A 16,081-nucleotide genomic window follows, 5' to 3' on the forward strand; every position below is an offset into this window, starting at 1 on the left:
GCTTAACATTACTGAGTTGTACACTTAAAAACAATGGTTAAGATGGCAAATTTTATGCTATGTATATTTTATAAGAGTTGAGAAAAAAAAGTTTATTGTAAACCTGCTCACCAATACCCACTGGATAAAGGGAGTCCTCTGCATCTTAAATGCTGTGCCATGATTTTAGTTTAATCAAATAGTGTTCTTTTGGGGAGATCCCTACTTATCTGACCCTATAGAATTATTGAATGGCTCAGAATATGATGACCTATGGCAAAACAAAACACAATGAAACCAAGCTTTGGCCAAGCACTGATGACAAATTCAGACCAATGTGACAATGAAGGAGAATTTTCAAACTAATCAAGCACTTAGAACAACTTTAATGTCTTAAAAAAAAAAACACAAAACCTTGCTTTCCGTGATTCATTTAGCTTACAATCACATAATGAATCCAAGAAGATTTGAAATAGCTGAAAGGAAAAGGAAAACTTCTGACAGCTCAGTTACTAGGTAGAAATGGCACCCTGGAACCTTATCTTTAAAGTGGGTAAAAATGAGATAAGGAACAGATTTAAATTTAACTGCTGCTAAGCATCTGTTTCCAGCTCACCTCTGCCCTTATCTGCATTCATTCCATGCACATAAATACACGGGGTAGGAACTACAGCTTCTGCCCAGAATGGCCTGTGAGTGGTGGGAGGAGTTTCACGACTTTCTCCAGGGATAAGGAACACGCTCAGAGGCTCAGCCTGAGTCATGCACGAATGCTGTCACACCCTTTCCCTGCAGAGGACCCGGGCGGGCTTCCTGTCCACAGAGCACAGCAGAACCCCGTCCTACAGAGAGAACCAGGGTGCCGGCGCATGGAGCCGAGGTGAACCCCCCCCAGTCCTGCACACTAGAGAGAGGCGGCTCAGATCAAGATGAGAGCCGCCGTCTTTGCAGCCTTTGGGGCACTGCTTCTGTCGCCTGCTTCCTGTCAAAGCGGTAAGCTCCTTCCTTATGATGTCGGGTGGGATCGCTACTTTGTGTCCCAAGAGTCAACTGAATCTAATCTCTTTTACATTTCACACAGACTGCACACCCCCACAGGCAGAGTGGAATCTTAGTTATTAAAAGGGGGAATCACGGACGTGAAGAGATGTAGTTTGTTCACTATTCCCATCTTGTCCAAGACTGGTCTCTGCTCGTATTTAAAAATTTGTGGCACAGTCAAGCCAGGAGAGCTCTACAATTAAATCAAGAATCAATTTTCTTTAAAAGTTTTTTGTTTTTCTAAGCATTTCCTCTCATATGGCAAAGAATTACATTTTTCAAAAGAGATTTAAAAAAATCCCATGTTAATAGCTCCTGGTGAGTCACAAATGAGGAAAACAAGAATATTCCCTGAAAGACAGAGTGGTTGGTCTGCTTTCAATAATCACTGATGCTAATCAATGCGCATTTCCCAAAAGAAGTATGAGTTTTCTGTTTCACTCAGTACAATGTTAGCCCGTCATTTCCTGCTTGCTCTAGATCAACCTGGGACAGGGGTATCGACAACCTCCTTACTGTCGGGGTACCACTCTCCAGTGAACATTTTAGGAGCCAGAGAGCTGCTGGGAGTGAATGACAGTGAACAGGGAAGATAAAAATTATACAAAAAGACTCCAAGGCTCTATAGAGAAATGCTGGAATCGCTGAGGTGGTCTTAGGACAGTGCGGAGGGCAGTTGCTCATGTGGGAGTTACAGTGAGTGAGTGCTCTTTCTGGGAGAGGATGAGCCAAAATCAAGCAAAAGAGCAAAAGAAAAGAAGTCTGCAGAGGTGGTTCCTTCAAGGTGCTTGTGGGGTTTGCTGGATGTGAAAAGGGGGGAAATTAAAGGGTGACAAGGTAAGGAGATCATGAGGTAGGGGAGATAAATTAGGATTTGAGATTAATGTATATACATTATATACAAAACAGGTAAATAACAAGCAACAAGGACCTACTGTATAGCACAAGCAACTATTCTCAGTATCTTATAATAACCTTAAGGGAAAAGAATTGGAAAGAGAATATATATATATTACATACCTGATATGCATAAAACAGAATCACTTTCCTATACACTTGAAACTAACACAACACTGTATATTAACTCTGCGGCTGCTAAGTCGCTTCAGTCGTGTCTGACTCTGTGAGACCCCATAGACGGCAGCCCACCCAGCTCCCTCATCCCTGGGATTCTCCAGGCAAGAACACTGGAGTGGGTTGCCATTTCTGTAAAAAGTTTTATTTAAAAAAAAAAAAAAAAAAAGGCAGCAAAGTGAACAGAGCTGACTTTGCTTTCGTCAAAAGGGGTTGGGAGGAAATGGAGAGGAAGACCCCCCCCTGTTTAGTGGCTGAAGTCTCTTCCCTGTGGGTCAGTCCCTCTCCAAAGCCTTTTTTCTCAGGTTGAAACACATTTCAGGGACATCATGTCAGATGAACCTGTATAAAACACTCAAATAAATGAAAAGACACGCACACAATTTAACAAGCATTTGTTCTTAAGGAAAACCAGGCTCTAAGACTTCTTTGAGCGGGATCAGAGCCAGAATTCTCATGGAAATGGAATCAAGGCTTGTTGACAGCGTCACTGTTCAGCAGGTTGTCAGGCATGACATCTTGCTCAATCACTGGATTTCTCAAAAACAGACACACACTGGGTTTCAATGGCTCTCTTCCCAGATCTTGAAGGGATATAACTCGTACAGCATGTTTTCAGCCTCCATTTTCCAGCTCTGTGCCAGCCTGAAAAGACCCTTCTCTTCGGGTGACGTCAGATGCAAGAATTTTCCAAAATGCCCAAGTGAGCAGGAGGATTTGAGTGGCTGTACTCAAGTGGCACACCTCTACACACAGGCATAGAAGAGAGCCCCTTCCCCGATTTTTCTTTCCTTTAATCTTTCTTCCTTTACAAGGACACCCTCTGCTTACGCCCCGAATTCAGTTTTTGTGATCTCAAGGTTATGAGGGAGACTTCAATTTCACCCGAGGGGGAACTGGTAGAGATTAAAGCCGGAATAGAAGCCGGCTTTGAAGGAGAGCCAGGTTGCTAAACACTAACTAACCTCCAGGATTCAACAGGTAGGAATTCAGAGCTCATGTGAAAAGAGGTAACTGGCAGAGTAAGGCATTTTAAATCGATATGAGTATTAGGTTTATATTCAGCACAAAAGCCTGTCTTAAGGTAACGTTAGAAATGTGAGAGAATCTACTTTCTCTACAAGTCAAGGATTAATTTATGGAAAGTTACATAATGAAAAGCAGGTTTGAGTGTTACGGTTTATTTTGTTTTTAAAATTGTTCCCTCAAGAATTAAGATTATTAGTATCAATGTGCCAACTAAGTGACAAAAATTTGTAGTACGTAATTTGTTTTAATACTCTTTTTCTTTTCTTCATTTCCAACTTCTTGAATCATCAATTTCCTCTTCTAATTTTTCTGCCTTTGTCTCCTCCTCTCTTGAAATCTGGCATTCCCCTACAATTCTGCTTTTGGGCTATTTCTTCTCACATCTCTCCCTGCAGTACATTCAAGCACAAAATCAAAGTCCTGTCTCTACCCAGACTAAAAGGCCCATACGTCTCATGTGGGCTCCTGAAATTCTGGATTCCACATTTAAGTCTAACCTGTCACGGCACATTCTCATTCTAATATTGCACCAGCAATTCGAACTCAGGAATATTCAAAACTGAGATCTTAGCTTTTCCCTGTGTTGGCCCCTCAGAACCCTTGCCTTCGTCATGCTCCGTCTGCCTCTCCTCCGATGTTGTCCAGAAGACAAACCTCTCGGTCGTTTTTGCTTCCTGCCTCCCTTGCACCATCTCCAGATGCTAAGTCCCCTTGAGCCTCCATTACCGAGTCTCAGGTGTTCATCTTCACCTCTGCACTGCCATTACTCCAGCTCTGTAACCCACCAACTTGAGTTGAAATGATTACAGTAGGCTCCAAATCTAGACAGCATATTAAAAAGCAAAGACATCACTTTGCTGACAAAGGTCCATATAGTCAAGGCTATGGTTTTTCTAGTAGTCACGTACAGATGTGAGAGTTGGACCATGAAGAATGCTTAGCGCTGAAAAACTGATGCTTTTGAACTCTGGTGCTGGAGGAGACTCTCGGGGCTTCCCAGGTGGTGGTAGTGGTAGAGAACCCATCTGCCAATGCAGGAGACATAAGAGACGTGGGTTCGATCCCTGGGTTGGGAAGATCCCTGGAGGAGGGCATGCCAACCTACTCAAGTATTCCTGCCTGGAGACTCCAGGGACAGAGAAGCCTGGGGGGTTACAGTCCATAGGGTGGCAGAGAGTCAGACACACCTGAAGCAACTGAGTATGCATGTGTGCAGAAGACTCTTGAGAGTCTCTGGACTGCAAGGAGATCAAACCATTCAATCTTAAAAGAAATCACCCCTGAGTATTCATTGGAGGAATTGATGCTGAAGCTGAAGCACCAATACTCTGCTCACCTGACACCAAGAGCTGACTCACTGGAAAAGACCCTGAAGCTGGGCTAGACTGAAGGCAGGAGGAGAAGAGGGCGGCAGAGGATTGAGAGGCGGTTAGATAGCACCACTCACTCAATGGACATGAATCAGAGCAAACTCGGGGCGACAGTGAAGGACAGAAGAGCCTGGTGTGCTGCAGTCTGTGGTGTTGCAAGAGTCGGACACGATTTAGCAACTGAACAACAACAAAGCCTCCAAATCAGATCCCTTTGCCTCTCACTTCTTACCCTCTTGGCCTTTTCTCTACACTGTCATCAAAGTGACCTTAAACACAAGTCAAATCACAGTTATATTAGTTTCTATTACTACTGTAATGAATTTCCACAAAATTAAAACACAGGGTTTATTATATTTCTGAAGGTCACAAGTCCTGAAATCAAGGTGTCAGCAGGGAGGCTCCAACAGAGAACCTGTCTTCTTGCCGTAGTGGCTCTCTCGAAGCACATGCATTCCTTGGCTCATGGCTCTTTCTCCAACCTTCAAAGCTGGCAGCAGAGCCTTTTCCAGGATCTCCAACTTTGGCCCTCTTGCCTCTCCCTTTTATAAGGAGTCTTATGATTACATCTGGCCCACTGGCCAATCCAGGGTGCTCATTCCATCTCAAAATCCTGAAGCATATCTACAAAAGTCCCTTTTGCCACAGAAGGTAACATATTTGCAGGTCCCAGGCATTAGTGCATGGATTCTTCAGGGAGTCATCATGCTGTCTACCTCAGTGGTCATCCCTCTGTCCGCAATTTTGTCTGCATATAACCTCAGCAACTGGGAATGGGCACGTGATTTCTTAGGACAGTTTAGGAGCCCTTCAAAGATTTGGCTGTAACCTACTGTTTCAACTTCATCTGCCAGATGTACCTTATTTGTATAAGAATGTGCTTTTATGCATCTTCTCCATTAGTGTGAGAATTGAAGACAGGAATGGTATTGATTTCAAACTGTGCTTCACTGGCATATAAACATGCAATAAACATTTGCTAAATCGACTCATCTGATATTCCCAGATCCCACGTCAGCCGACACAATTTTGGCCCGTGGCCACTCATCACCTACCAGATTCTTAGTCTTCTATTAAATTCCACCTCTTTATGTACCTTGCTTCATCTTGGCTCATGTTCATCTTTTCCCTGACATTTTGCCCCAACATCTAAATCTATTAAATACTGTCTGAATGTCTATACAGTTTATAATCAATATGACATTAGCCTATAATGGTTTAAACTGCTATTTTTGTTTCCTCTTACAGTATTATAATTCCTTACATACAAAGAGTTGTCATCTAGTTTGGGTTCCCGCATGGGTTAGCATGCTGCTGGGGCATATGATGTACATTAAATGCTTTCCTGTTGATTACCTGATCTATAATGACTGCTTAAAATAAAAAGGATCCTAAATTCTACCATTACAGAAATTATGTAGCATAAGAAATCTAGTTTTATTGTCTCCTGAACAACAGATATCCCTCAGTGATGAATCATATGTTAATACTTCTTTTCAATTACAGGCATGGAATATGATGCAGACAACTTGGCAGTGCCAACCTTGCCTATTAAGACCTTCCGTGGAGCTCCCCCAAATTCTTTTGAAGAGTTTCCCCTTTCTGCCATAGAAGGCTGGACAGAAACCACCAAAACCGTAAAAATCAAGTGCCCTGAAGAACTTGATTCAAATCTCCATGTGAATAATGCTACCATGGGGTACCTGAGCAGCACTTTAAGTACCAAATTGATACCCACCATCTACATCCTGGTGTTTGCAGTAGGAATGCCGGCCAATACAGTGACCCTGTGGATGCTCTTCTTCAGGACCAGAACCATCCGGATGACCATCTTCTACACCAACCTGGCCATTGCAGACTTTCTGTTTTGTGTTACACTGCCCTTTAGAATAGCTTACCATCTCAATGGGAACAACTGGGTATTTGGCGAGGTCATGTGCCGGGCCACCACGGTCATCTTCTACGGCAACATGTACTGCTCCATTCTGCTCCTCGCCTGCATCAGTATCAACCGCTACTTGGCCATCGTTCATCCTTTCACTTACCGGGGACTGCCCAAGCGCACCTATGCCTTGCTAACCTGTGGACTGGTGTGGACAATGGTTTTCTTGTACATGCTGCCATTTTTCATTCTGAAGCAGGAGTACTATCTTGTCCAGCAGGACATCAGCACCTGCCACGATGTCCACAACACATGTGCGTCCTCGTCGCCCTTCCAGCTCTACTACTTCATCTCCTTGGCATTCTTTGGGTTCCTAATCCCATTTCTGGTCATTGTCTACTGCTACACAGCCATCATCTGGACGCTTAACGCAAAAGATCGGAGGTGGCTGTGGTACATTAAGGCGAGTCTCCTCACTCTTGTGATTTTCACCATTTGCTTTGCTCCAAGCAATCTCATCCTTATTATTCACCATGCAAACTACTACTACAGCAACACCGATGCCTTATACTTTGTCTATCTCATAGCGTTGTGCCTCGGTAGCTTGAATAGTTGCCTAGATCCATTCCTTTATTTTCTCATGTCAAAAACCACAGATCACTCTACTGCTTACCTTACAATGGTGAAATCATCTTAGAGAACAAGGAAAGCTATCTGTGAAAAGATACATTCTTGAGGTAACATATGCATAGAGCTCTATTCTCCAGCTCCATTTTTAAGCTCCTAAAACACAATGCTTCAAAATAAAGCATTACATACACCCTAGCTTTTTTCAAAAAAAGTGTCAATGCAGGAGAAAAGATACCTCTCCTCTCTTCATGGCAACTGACACATCGGCCCGACTGGTACTTCAAGCTCTTGAAATATCCGTCTTCCCTACTTCTAAGAGGTTTCTACTCTAGATGACTTGAAGGTTGAGGATGGAGCAGGGGGGCAAGGGTGCAGCAGGGGCGGGGGCGGTTAAGATCTCTGCTTTTAGTATCTGGGTCATTTTTAATTCTTCTGCCTCCTTCAACTCTCAGGCTGCTGGCTGCCTCTTCAGCTGATTCTATGTGCATAGTATCTCTCAGTACATCTGTTGTCCAGGCCCACCTCTGCCTTCTAACCATTCTCATCACCGCCAGCCTGTCCTCCACTTCTCAGGCCACTGTTAGATTTGTTCTTGCTTAGTTACTAAGTCACGTCTGACTCTTTTGTGATCTCATGAACACATGATCTCATGTAGCCTGCCACACTCCTCTTCCTCTGTCCACGGGATTTCCCAGGCAAGAATACTGGAGTGGGTTGCCATGATTAATCTTTCTCAAATGCCAGTTTGAATATATCACTCAAATCTCCCAGTTTAGAAACCTCCATTGACCATTCACTGCTTTGGAATAAATTATAAAGATTTAGATTAGCACTCAGGACTGACACTAACTTTATCTACCGGAAAACACGCATGGGATGTAAGCACTGGCTGAGCTTCCCCTTTTTCTATAATCTACACTTCTCCTCATTCTGCCCCTGCCCTCACTGGAAAGCTATTTCTAATATGTTTGCCTTAATTCTTTCCATCTCTCGAAGTCCTCAAAGGGCCACTCTTCCCTGACTCTCTAGTCAGAAGTTCATTTTCCTCATCTGAACCTTCAAAAAACTTTTTTGTATTTCTATTATGGCACTTTAGAGAGCTCACTTGTATACAGATGTTAATTCCATAAGCACTTACTAAGTACCATATGCAGTAGAGAAAGGGCTTGTCCTCTCCTTCTCTAAGTTTCTAGTAATAATGTCAGGCCCAAGTCTTCCCAGGGTCTGTGGGGCAAGGCTTCATGCTTTGCACATCCTGTGGTTGAATGAATGAAATAATAAAATCTCAAGGCACCTAAACAGCATGAAAGTCAATTAAACTCATACTGAGAAGGCAAGGCAGTCCATATGACAGGGCATAATATTTCTGGTTGGCCGCATCAAAAAAGAAAAAAAAAAGAAAGCTAAGAATATATTCAAGAAGTCACTTATAAGTTTAAAATAATGGCTCCATTATTTTTGTCCTTAAACATAGTTTTTATGGGAAAATGATATTTTGTGATAATCTTTCCCTCAGTTTAGACATCAGACAGAAGGTGATTATTAGTGGTTAAGGGCATAAAGGATTGTGAGATGAATTTTCAAATTTGTAGGAACATGCATTGACTGTACACTTTGTAGTGCCCATCAAAACAATAAAAGACATTTTAAATGCTGCTTTTGTGAGTGTGCAGAGTTTCCTATTTCATTGGGCTTAAGACTACAAAAAAAAAAGTACACAAAGAACATTTACAGTATCTGTGTGGTTACATCAAGAGTAAAAATAAGGTGAACACTAAAGCAAACAAAAGAAAAAAAACTAAAATAAAGTAAGTTTCTAGATGACAAAAACCCCAATGGAAGGAACTGCTTTCTGCAAAATTATGAACTGTAATACAGTTTTAGCTACAGAAAAAGAAATTCAACACTATTCACTTGTTAAAAGCATACTTAACTTTTTATGCAGCAAACGAGAACTTTTGGGGTGTATAATTCATATGCCTCCCAAACTTCTCAAGAAAAGGCTTCAACTTAAGAACAGCTGACAATTCACTGCCTCCAGTGACTAGACCTAAAAGTGTGCTCTCTGCAAACATATGCCAGGCCCACTTCCCAGCCTTTCCCTCAAGAAATGGAAGGAATCTGGTGCGTATGCAACGTTATACCTGAAATACCGTTATCGAGGACCAAGAATTCTCATCAACTTATATCACTGTCCTCAATCTTTGATAAAACTGAGCATTCGACTACGATGTCATCCATTTTGACTCTTAATGACTATATACTTTGGCACAAGCTGTACTTCATATTGACAATACCGGTAATGTAATTTTCCTCTATTATTTTCCAAGGCTAGACTTTTGGAAAGTAAGGCACATAAGCAGCCCCAGAAACACAACTGAAAATTTACAGATATCAAAACAGCAGAGGTTCAAAGACAAAGAGAGACCCCCACTAAATAACAGAATCAGGTGCTTACCACCCCCCGCCCCCACCACCAGGGAAAGAGAATGTGCTGGGAAAACAATGTGTCAAAATGAAGGAGCAGAGAAAGAGAAATGCCTTTAAAGATGGCAACTTGACCAAATCAGAGTCATCACTTGGGGCTGTAGTGTTTCATCATCTCTTGTGCTTAGTCACTTCAGTCTGACTCTTTGTGACCCTGTGGACTGTAGCCCATGAGGCTCTATCGTCCATGGGATTCTCTAGGCAAGAGTACTGAAGTGGGTTGCCATTTCCTCCTCCAGGGGATCTTCCCACATGTCTGCATTGCAGACAGATTCTTTACTGTCTGAGCCACCAGCGAAGCCCTTTAATCTCTCAGTTAATGGCAATATATTGTCGTTCAAGCTTCTAATTTCATAGGTCAACAGTGGTTTAATGCCTGCTCTAGCTCAGACTCCTAGGCTCATATTCAGGCCTCTAATTACACTATTAGAGCACCGCTTTCACACGTAGGAGGGTTTCCCTGGTAGCTCAGCTGGTAAAGGATCTGCCTGCAATGCAGGAGTCCCTGGTTCGATTCTTTGGTCGGGAAGGTCCCCTGGAGAAGGGATAGGCTACCCACTCCAGTATTCTTGGGCTTCCCTGGTGGCTCAGCTGGTAAAGTATCCGTCTACGATGCGGGAGACCTGGGTTCGGTCCCTGGGTTGGGAAGATCCCCTGGAGAAGGGAAAGGCTCCCCACTCCAGTATTCTGGCCTGAAGAATTCCATGGACTGTAGAGTCCATGGGGTTGCAAAGAGTTGGACATGACTGAGTGACTTTCACTTCACACTTAGGGGGAGGCCCCACAGAGAGGCAGTGGTGCACAGACACCTGGAGGCTTCTGAGTGCTCTGAAGACGTGCTGTGGAATTGCACCTTGACCTGAAGTCCTGAGATTGGGGTGCTCAGGAGCGGACATCCACTGCTTGCCTATAAAGGTTTGTGGAGTCAGTCTCAACTCAAAGACAATCCCCCCATGTGGTTGTCAGCAGAGAAACCCAGGTCTACCTCTGCTTTGCATGCAGAAGATCCCAATTTGTGGCAGGAGCAGGCCTTGTGTCTAGTGAAGACTTTGTGACAAAGACGTCAACACACCACCCGCTGACCTGCATGGCAGCTCGAGGTGCCACTTAACACTAGCTACATTTCATAAACCCTTTCTGGGGGTGCATGTGCCATGTCAAATGCTATATGCTTATACATACATACATTATAATCAATGTAACTATGTGTTAATAGGGAATTATGTGTTAATGTATATTATTCACTTACTACATTATGTAATCACTTAAGCCTCACCATAAACCTATAAGGTAGGTACCATAATTTTAATTTTACATATGTGAAAACCAAAGCATAAAGAATTTTAGTGACTTGAGTAAAATCCCTAGCTAATCGGTGGCAAAGCCAAGATCTAAATGGTTCCTGTCTGTCTCCAAAACTAAGAACTTTAGCGTCCAATGCTGTGTCACGTGCTACGGCCACAGCTACATTGGTAGGGACAGCAGCGGCCAGCCTGGTCCTCCTCGCTGACAGGGTCTGCTCCCCCGGCTGGGATGAGGGCACACAAGGCCTGGCTTGAGTCTCACTCTCCCTAATTTTTTTTTTTTTTTTGCATAGCTCTTTTTTTTGGGTGACATGCTCCATGTCAAATGCTATACACTTATATATATACACATACTATAAAAAAATAGAAATTCAATAAAAGTGAAAAAATAAAACAATGTAAATCCTATTCACTCCATGCTACTAAATTGCCTCATTAGAGCTGAAGAAAAATATTCCCCAAGGTAGGGCCTTCGGTTCTCTGAGCCTTCCCTGGGATGGCATAGCCTTACCCTCTGTGCTTTATGGATGCCTCATGTAACTCACCTTCATCTGATCCTCACAGCAACTGTTAGGGGTGGTGATAATGACACTTAATTCATAGGGCTGCTATGACTTATTCCAAGGACTGTATTAGGTAATATACATAAAGTACCCACTATCATGGGTGGCAAACAGCAGGTGCTAAATAAACATTTGCCATAGCCAAAAATGTTCTTCCTATTCCAGATGAGGCCATTCCTGGCTTGTAAAGACCAGTACAAACAAGAGGCCCACTCCTTTGGGGCTGGATTTGCACCTGGGGACACGGCAGCCACAAGTGGCTAAGTCCCAGGGAGCACCAGGAGACAGTTCTTCTCGTCCACCCAGTTCTTCCAGGGTGGCCTGGAAGAGGTACGGGATACCTCACAACCACAGTATGAGCTCTGCGGCCAGCTGAAACCCTCTGCTCTGCAGTGGGACCTGGCCAGGTCAGTTTCCTCCTGTGCCTAGAACAAACCAAGCTGGTGCCCATGTAGCCCTGCCATTACCTGCTTGCATCATCCTGCTCCCACCCATCAAACCAACTCGTCCTTACCCTTCGCGAATTACTCCTGATCCACCTCCACATCAGCCTATCTTAGGATTCCAGCCCACAGCAACCCCAACCATCTCCGAGTCACTCTGAGCATTCCTCGTTTTGACACTTGGCCACCATACTCACCTCCACTGCTGTGGATTTTATGTGGGAATGCCCTCTGTCTCAGGAAGTTTCTAAGCCTCTTGAGGACAAGGACAGGCCATTCGAATGGCATCGTGTGTCCCTTGGATTCCCCCCTTCCCCTCTCTCCCCAAACTGGTCTGTAAATTTAAAAGAAACACACCTATTACCTAAACAGAGTTGAAATTATATATATATATATTTTTTTTGAATTCTTTTCCATTATAGGTTATTATGAGACATTGAGCACAGTTCCCCATGCTATATGGTAGGTCCTTTGGGATTAAAATATGCACATTACTATATAAAAAATAGACAACTAACAATAAATAAATTAAAAAACACACCTACTAAGACTTACCATGTATTTCTGTGTTTTAGCCTGGTATAAAACATCCTGGTAGTGCCGGGCAAAGTCAGGATCCACATTTTTAATCTTAGCAGTGGGTAATAGCAGGCTGTCTAAAGTTCTCAGAGGATCCCCTTCATCAATGGCTTCATTGATGTATCCCACAGCTACAACTCCTAGAAAATGAAGAAAAAGAATTCCTTTTCAGTCACAGTACATCATAAGTTTTCTTGAATCACCTATAGCAAAGATCGAGTTAGAAAGGGGGGCTGGGGAGACCACACATACACACAAACTGCAAGCGCTAATAAACAACTACAGCTAAGGCTTACATGGGCTTTCCTGGAAGCTCAGCAGGTAAAGAATCCGTGTGCAATGCAGGAGACCCCAGTTTGATTCCTAGGTTGGGAAGATTCCCCTAGAGAAGGGATGGGCTACCCACTCCAGTATCCTTGGGCTTCCCTGGTGGCTCAGATGGAAAGAACCCGCCTGCAGTGTGGGAGACCTGGGTTTGATCCCTGGCTTGAGAAGATCCCCTGGAGCAGGGCATGCAACCCACTGCAGGCTTCTGGCCTGGAGAGTCCCAAGGACAGAGGAGCCTGACAGGCTCCATAGGGTCACAAAGAGTGGGGTATGACTGAGCAACTAAGCACAGCACACAAGGGTACATAGTAGGTCAATGTACAGAAGTCAACTACATCTTTCTACAATTGCAATGTGCAATCTGAAAACGAAATTAAGGAAAAATTCCACAATAGATTCCAATTACAAATAGATGACAAAGAGAATAAACACTTAGGAATGAACTTAACAGAACAAGGATAAGACACATATACTGAAAATTATGAAAGACCATTGGGAAAAAAAGATGACCAAAATAAAGGGAAAAATCATCCCACGCTCATGGATCAAAAGGCTGAATACTACTAAGATGGCAGAGATCTCCAAATTGATCTACAGATTCAATGCAACCCCTATCAAAATTCCAGCTGCCTTTTTTTTTTTTTAACAGAAATTGACCAGCTGACTCTAAAATTCCTATGGAAATGCAAGGGGTCAAGAAATAACCAATGTAATGCAGGGGGGAAAAAAAACAGCATAGGAGGGCTCTTTCTAATTTCAAATTTACTACAAAGCTGCAGTTAATACTGCATGGTACTGATATAAACAGAAATCCATAGGTGAATGGAATAGAATTTAGAGTTCAGAGATAAACCCTTACATCTAGAGTCCACTGATACCTGACCAAGACAATGCCACAGGTGAGTAAGTCTTCATAGCAAATGGGCACCGACAACTGAACATCCTCTGCATAAGGATGAAGTTGGACTCCCTTCACTGCATCACACACAAAAATTAACTCAATACGGAATACAGATCTAGACACAAAAGCTTAAACTATAAATTTTTAATGTCTTAGAAGAGAAGTAAGGGTAAATCTTTGTGGCCTTGTGTTAGGCAATACTTCTGACCTATAAACACCAAAAACATAAACAAAAAAAGGAACCAAGGGATGTTGTAAAAATTAAGCCTTTAAGAGGTACACACTATTATGTATAAAATAAGCCACAAGGATATACTGTATAACACAGGCCGTGTAGCCAATCTTCTAAAGTAACTATAAATGGAATGTAACCTCTAAAAGCTGTGAATCAATCTATTAAACATCTGTAACATGTAATGTGTACGTCAACAATAAACATCTGTAACTTACATAATTTGTACATCAACTATAATTTGATAAAAAATAATTAAACCTGTAATGCTTCCAAGGACACCACCAAAGAAATTATCTACAGAATAGGAGTAAATACAAGTTCTGTATCTGATAAGAAAGCTTAGGTACCTGATACACAAGAATAGCAAATATATAAAGAATTTTTATAACTCAACAATAGAAAAGAAAACCCAATTTAAAACAGGTAAAGGACTTGATCAGATATTTCTTTAAAGGAAATATACAAATGGCAAATAAGCACATGAAAAGATGCCCAGTATCACTAGTTATTAGGAAAATGTAAATGCAAAGCACAACAAAATACCACTTTATAACCACTAGGATGGCTATATTGAAAAAGACAAACAATAACAAGTGTTCTGAGGATGGGGCGAAACTGGTGGTGGAGATGGAGGATGGCAGCCACCTCGGTAAACAGGCAGCTCTTTAACATATTAAGCATCCAGCTTCCATATGATCCGGTAATTCCACTGCTAGGTATATACTCAAGGGAACTGAAACCTCACGGCCACACAAAAGCTGACACATGAATGCTTATAGAAGCAATATTCACAAGAGCTAAAAGGTAGAAACAATCCAGATACCCATCAACTGATAACTGGATCAACAAAATGCATACCCATGGAACAGAATATTACCTGACCTAGAAAGTAATATTGGAGAAGGCAATGGCACCCCACTCCAGTCCTCTTGCCTGGAAAATCCCATGGACGGAGGAGCCTGGTAGGCTGCAGTCCATGGGGTCGCTAAGAGTCAGACACGACTGAGCGACTTCACTTTCACGCATTGAAGAAGGAAATGGCAACCCACTCCAGTGTTCTTGCCTGGAGAATCCCAGGGACAGGGGGCGCCTGGTGGGCTGCCATCTCTGGGGTCGCACAGAGTTGGACACGACTGAGGTGACTTGGCAGCAGAAAGTAATATGAAGTATAATGATCCAACACAGATGGACCTTGAAAGCCTTATGCTGAAAGAAAGAAGCCAGACACAAAGGCCCCATACTCCATGATTCTCTTTATATGAGATACCCAGAATAGGAAAATCCATAGAAACAAAGCAATTGGCCGTTGCCAGGGGATGGCAGAATAAGGAAAAGGGAGTGACTGCGAATGGGCAGAGTTTCTTTATAGGGTGATGAAAATGTTCTGAATTTAGATACTAGAGATGGTTGCACAATTTTTAAAATATATAAAACCACCATAAAAACACAATAAAATGGGGAAGAATTTTATGGTATATGAATTATATCCCAATAAAGGTGCTGTAAAAACAGGAGATAATGTTGGCCCATGGAACTTGTTAGTTCAGTATCAACACAGTTTCTCTAGATTTGAATAAAAAGAGAAAGGAAGTACTATGAAAAATAAAACAGGAGATAACGACATACAAGTAACAGCTCATTTCTAGCGTAAGCCTCACTTAGACAATAATGCCAAGTACTGCTACTGGACGGAATCAGAGAATACCAGGGCTAGAAGGATTTACTGTAAAGAGGTACAGAAAAGAAAACAGAATTGCTAAGAGATTTGGATATGCATTCTATTATTTGGTTTACTCTACTTCACCACTTTGTAAAGAACACCTAAGAGACAGTTCAAAACCAAACAATTCCCTATAGTGTTAGCAGAGTGACTTTCAAGGTTAATATAGTCCATTTCGGTCCAGTGAATATTCTGTGAGGATGAAAATGTTCGGGCCATCCAGTATGGTAGCCATCAGCCACATGTAGCTAATGAGCACTTAAAATGTGGCTAGTATAACTGAAGAATTTAAAATTTTATTTACTGTTAGTTAAAATAACCACAGGAAGCCGGCAAGTGTAGGTAGGTTCCATAGAAATCACCAAAGTCGTGCATGTTTGGGGAAATTTTTAAGGTCCAAGTATGGCTAATTCGCATCACAAATTCTCTAATACCATCTGGGAAAATAACATCTGGAACCTTCTGGATGTACCAGAGGGTGAATAAGCATACCTACCAATTCAAACTTCTACCATCT

General features: G+C 42.4%; 2 protein-coding genes across 2 annotated transcripts in view; one reads left to right on the forward strand and one right to left on the reverse strand.

Annotated features, from left to right (window-relative positions):
• The window catches only part of IQGAP2 (IQ motif containing GTPase activating protein 2), a 309,091-nt gene that overhangs the window by 79,567 nt on the left and 213,443 nt on the right, over positions 1-16,081 (reverse strand). The window contains exon 13 of the mRNA XM_005685061.3: positions 12,358-12,521. Coding sequence (XP_005685118.3) covers positions 12,358-12,521 — 164 coding nt within the window. The remainder of the gene's footprint in view (positions 1-12,357; positions 12,522-16,081) is intronic.
• F2RL2 (coagulation factor II thrombin receptor like 2) lies at positions 600-8,661 on the forward strand. The gene is made up of 2 exons (XM_005685060.3): positions 600-972; positions 6,000-8,661. The coding sequence occupies exons 1-2, from the start codon at positions 909-911 to the stop codon at positions 7,070-7,072; spliced, it is 1,137 nt and encodes a 378-aa protein (XP_005685117.2). The 5' UTR covers positions 600-908; the 3' UTR covers positions 7,073-8,661.

The sequence above is a fragment of the Capra hircus genome, chromosome 10 (genome assembly GCF_001704415.2).
Source record: "Capra hircus breed San Clemente chromosome 10, ASM170441v1, whole genome shotgun sequence".
Classification (NCBI taxonomy): Eukaryota; Metazoa; Chordata; class Mammalia; order Artiodactyla; family Bovidae; genus Capra; species Capra hircus.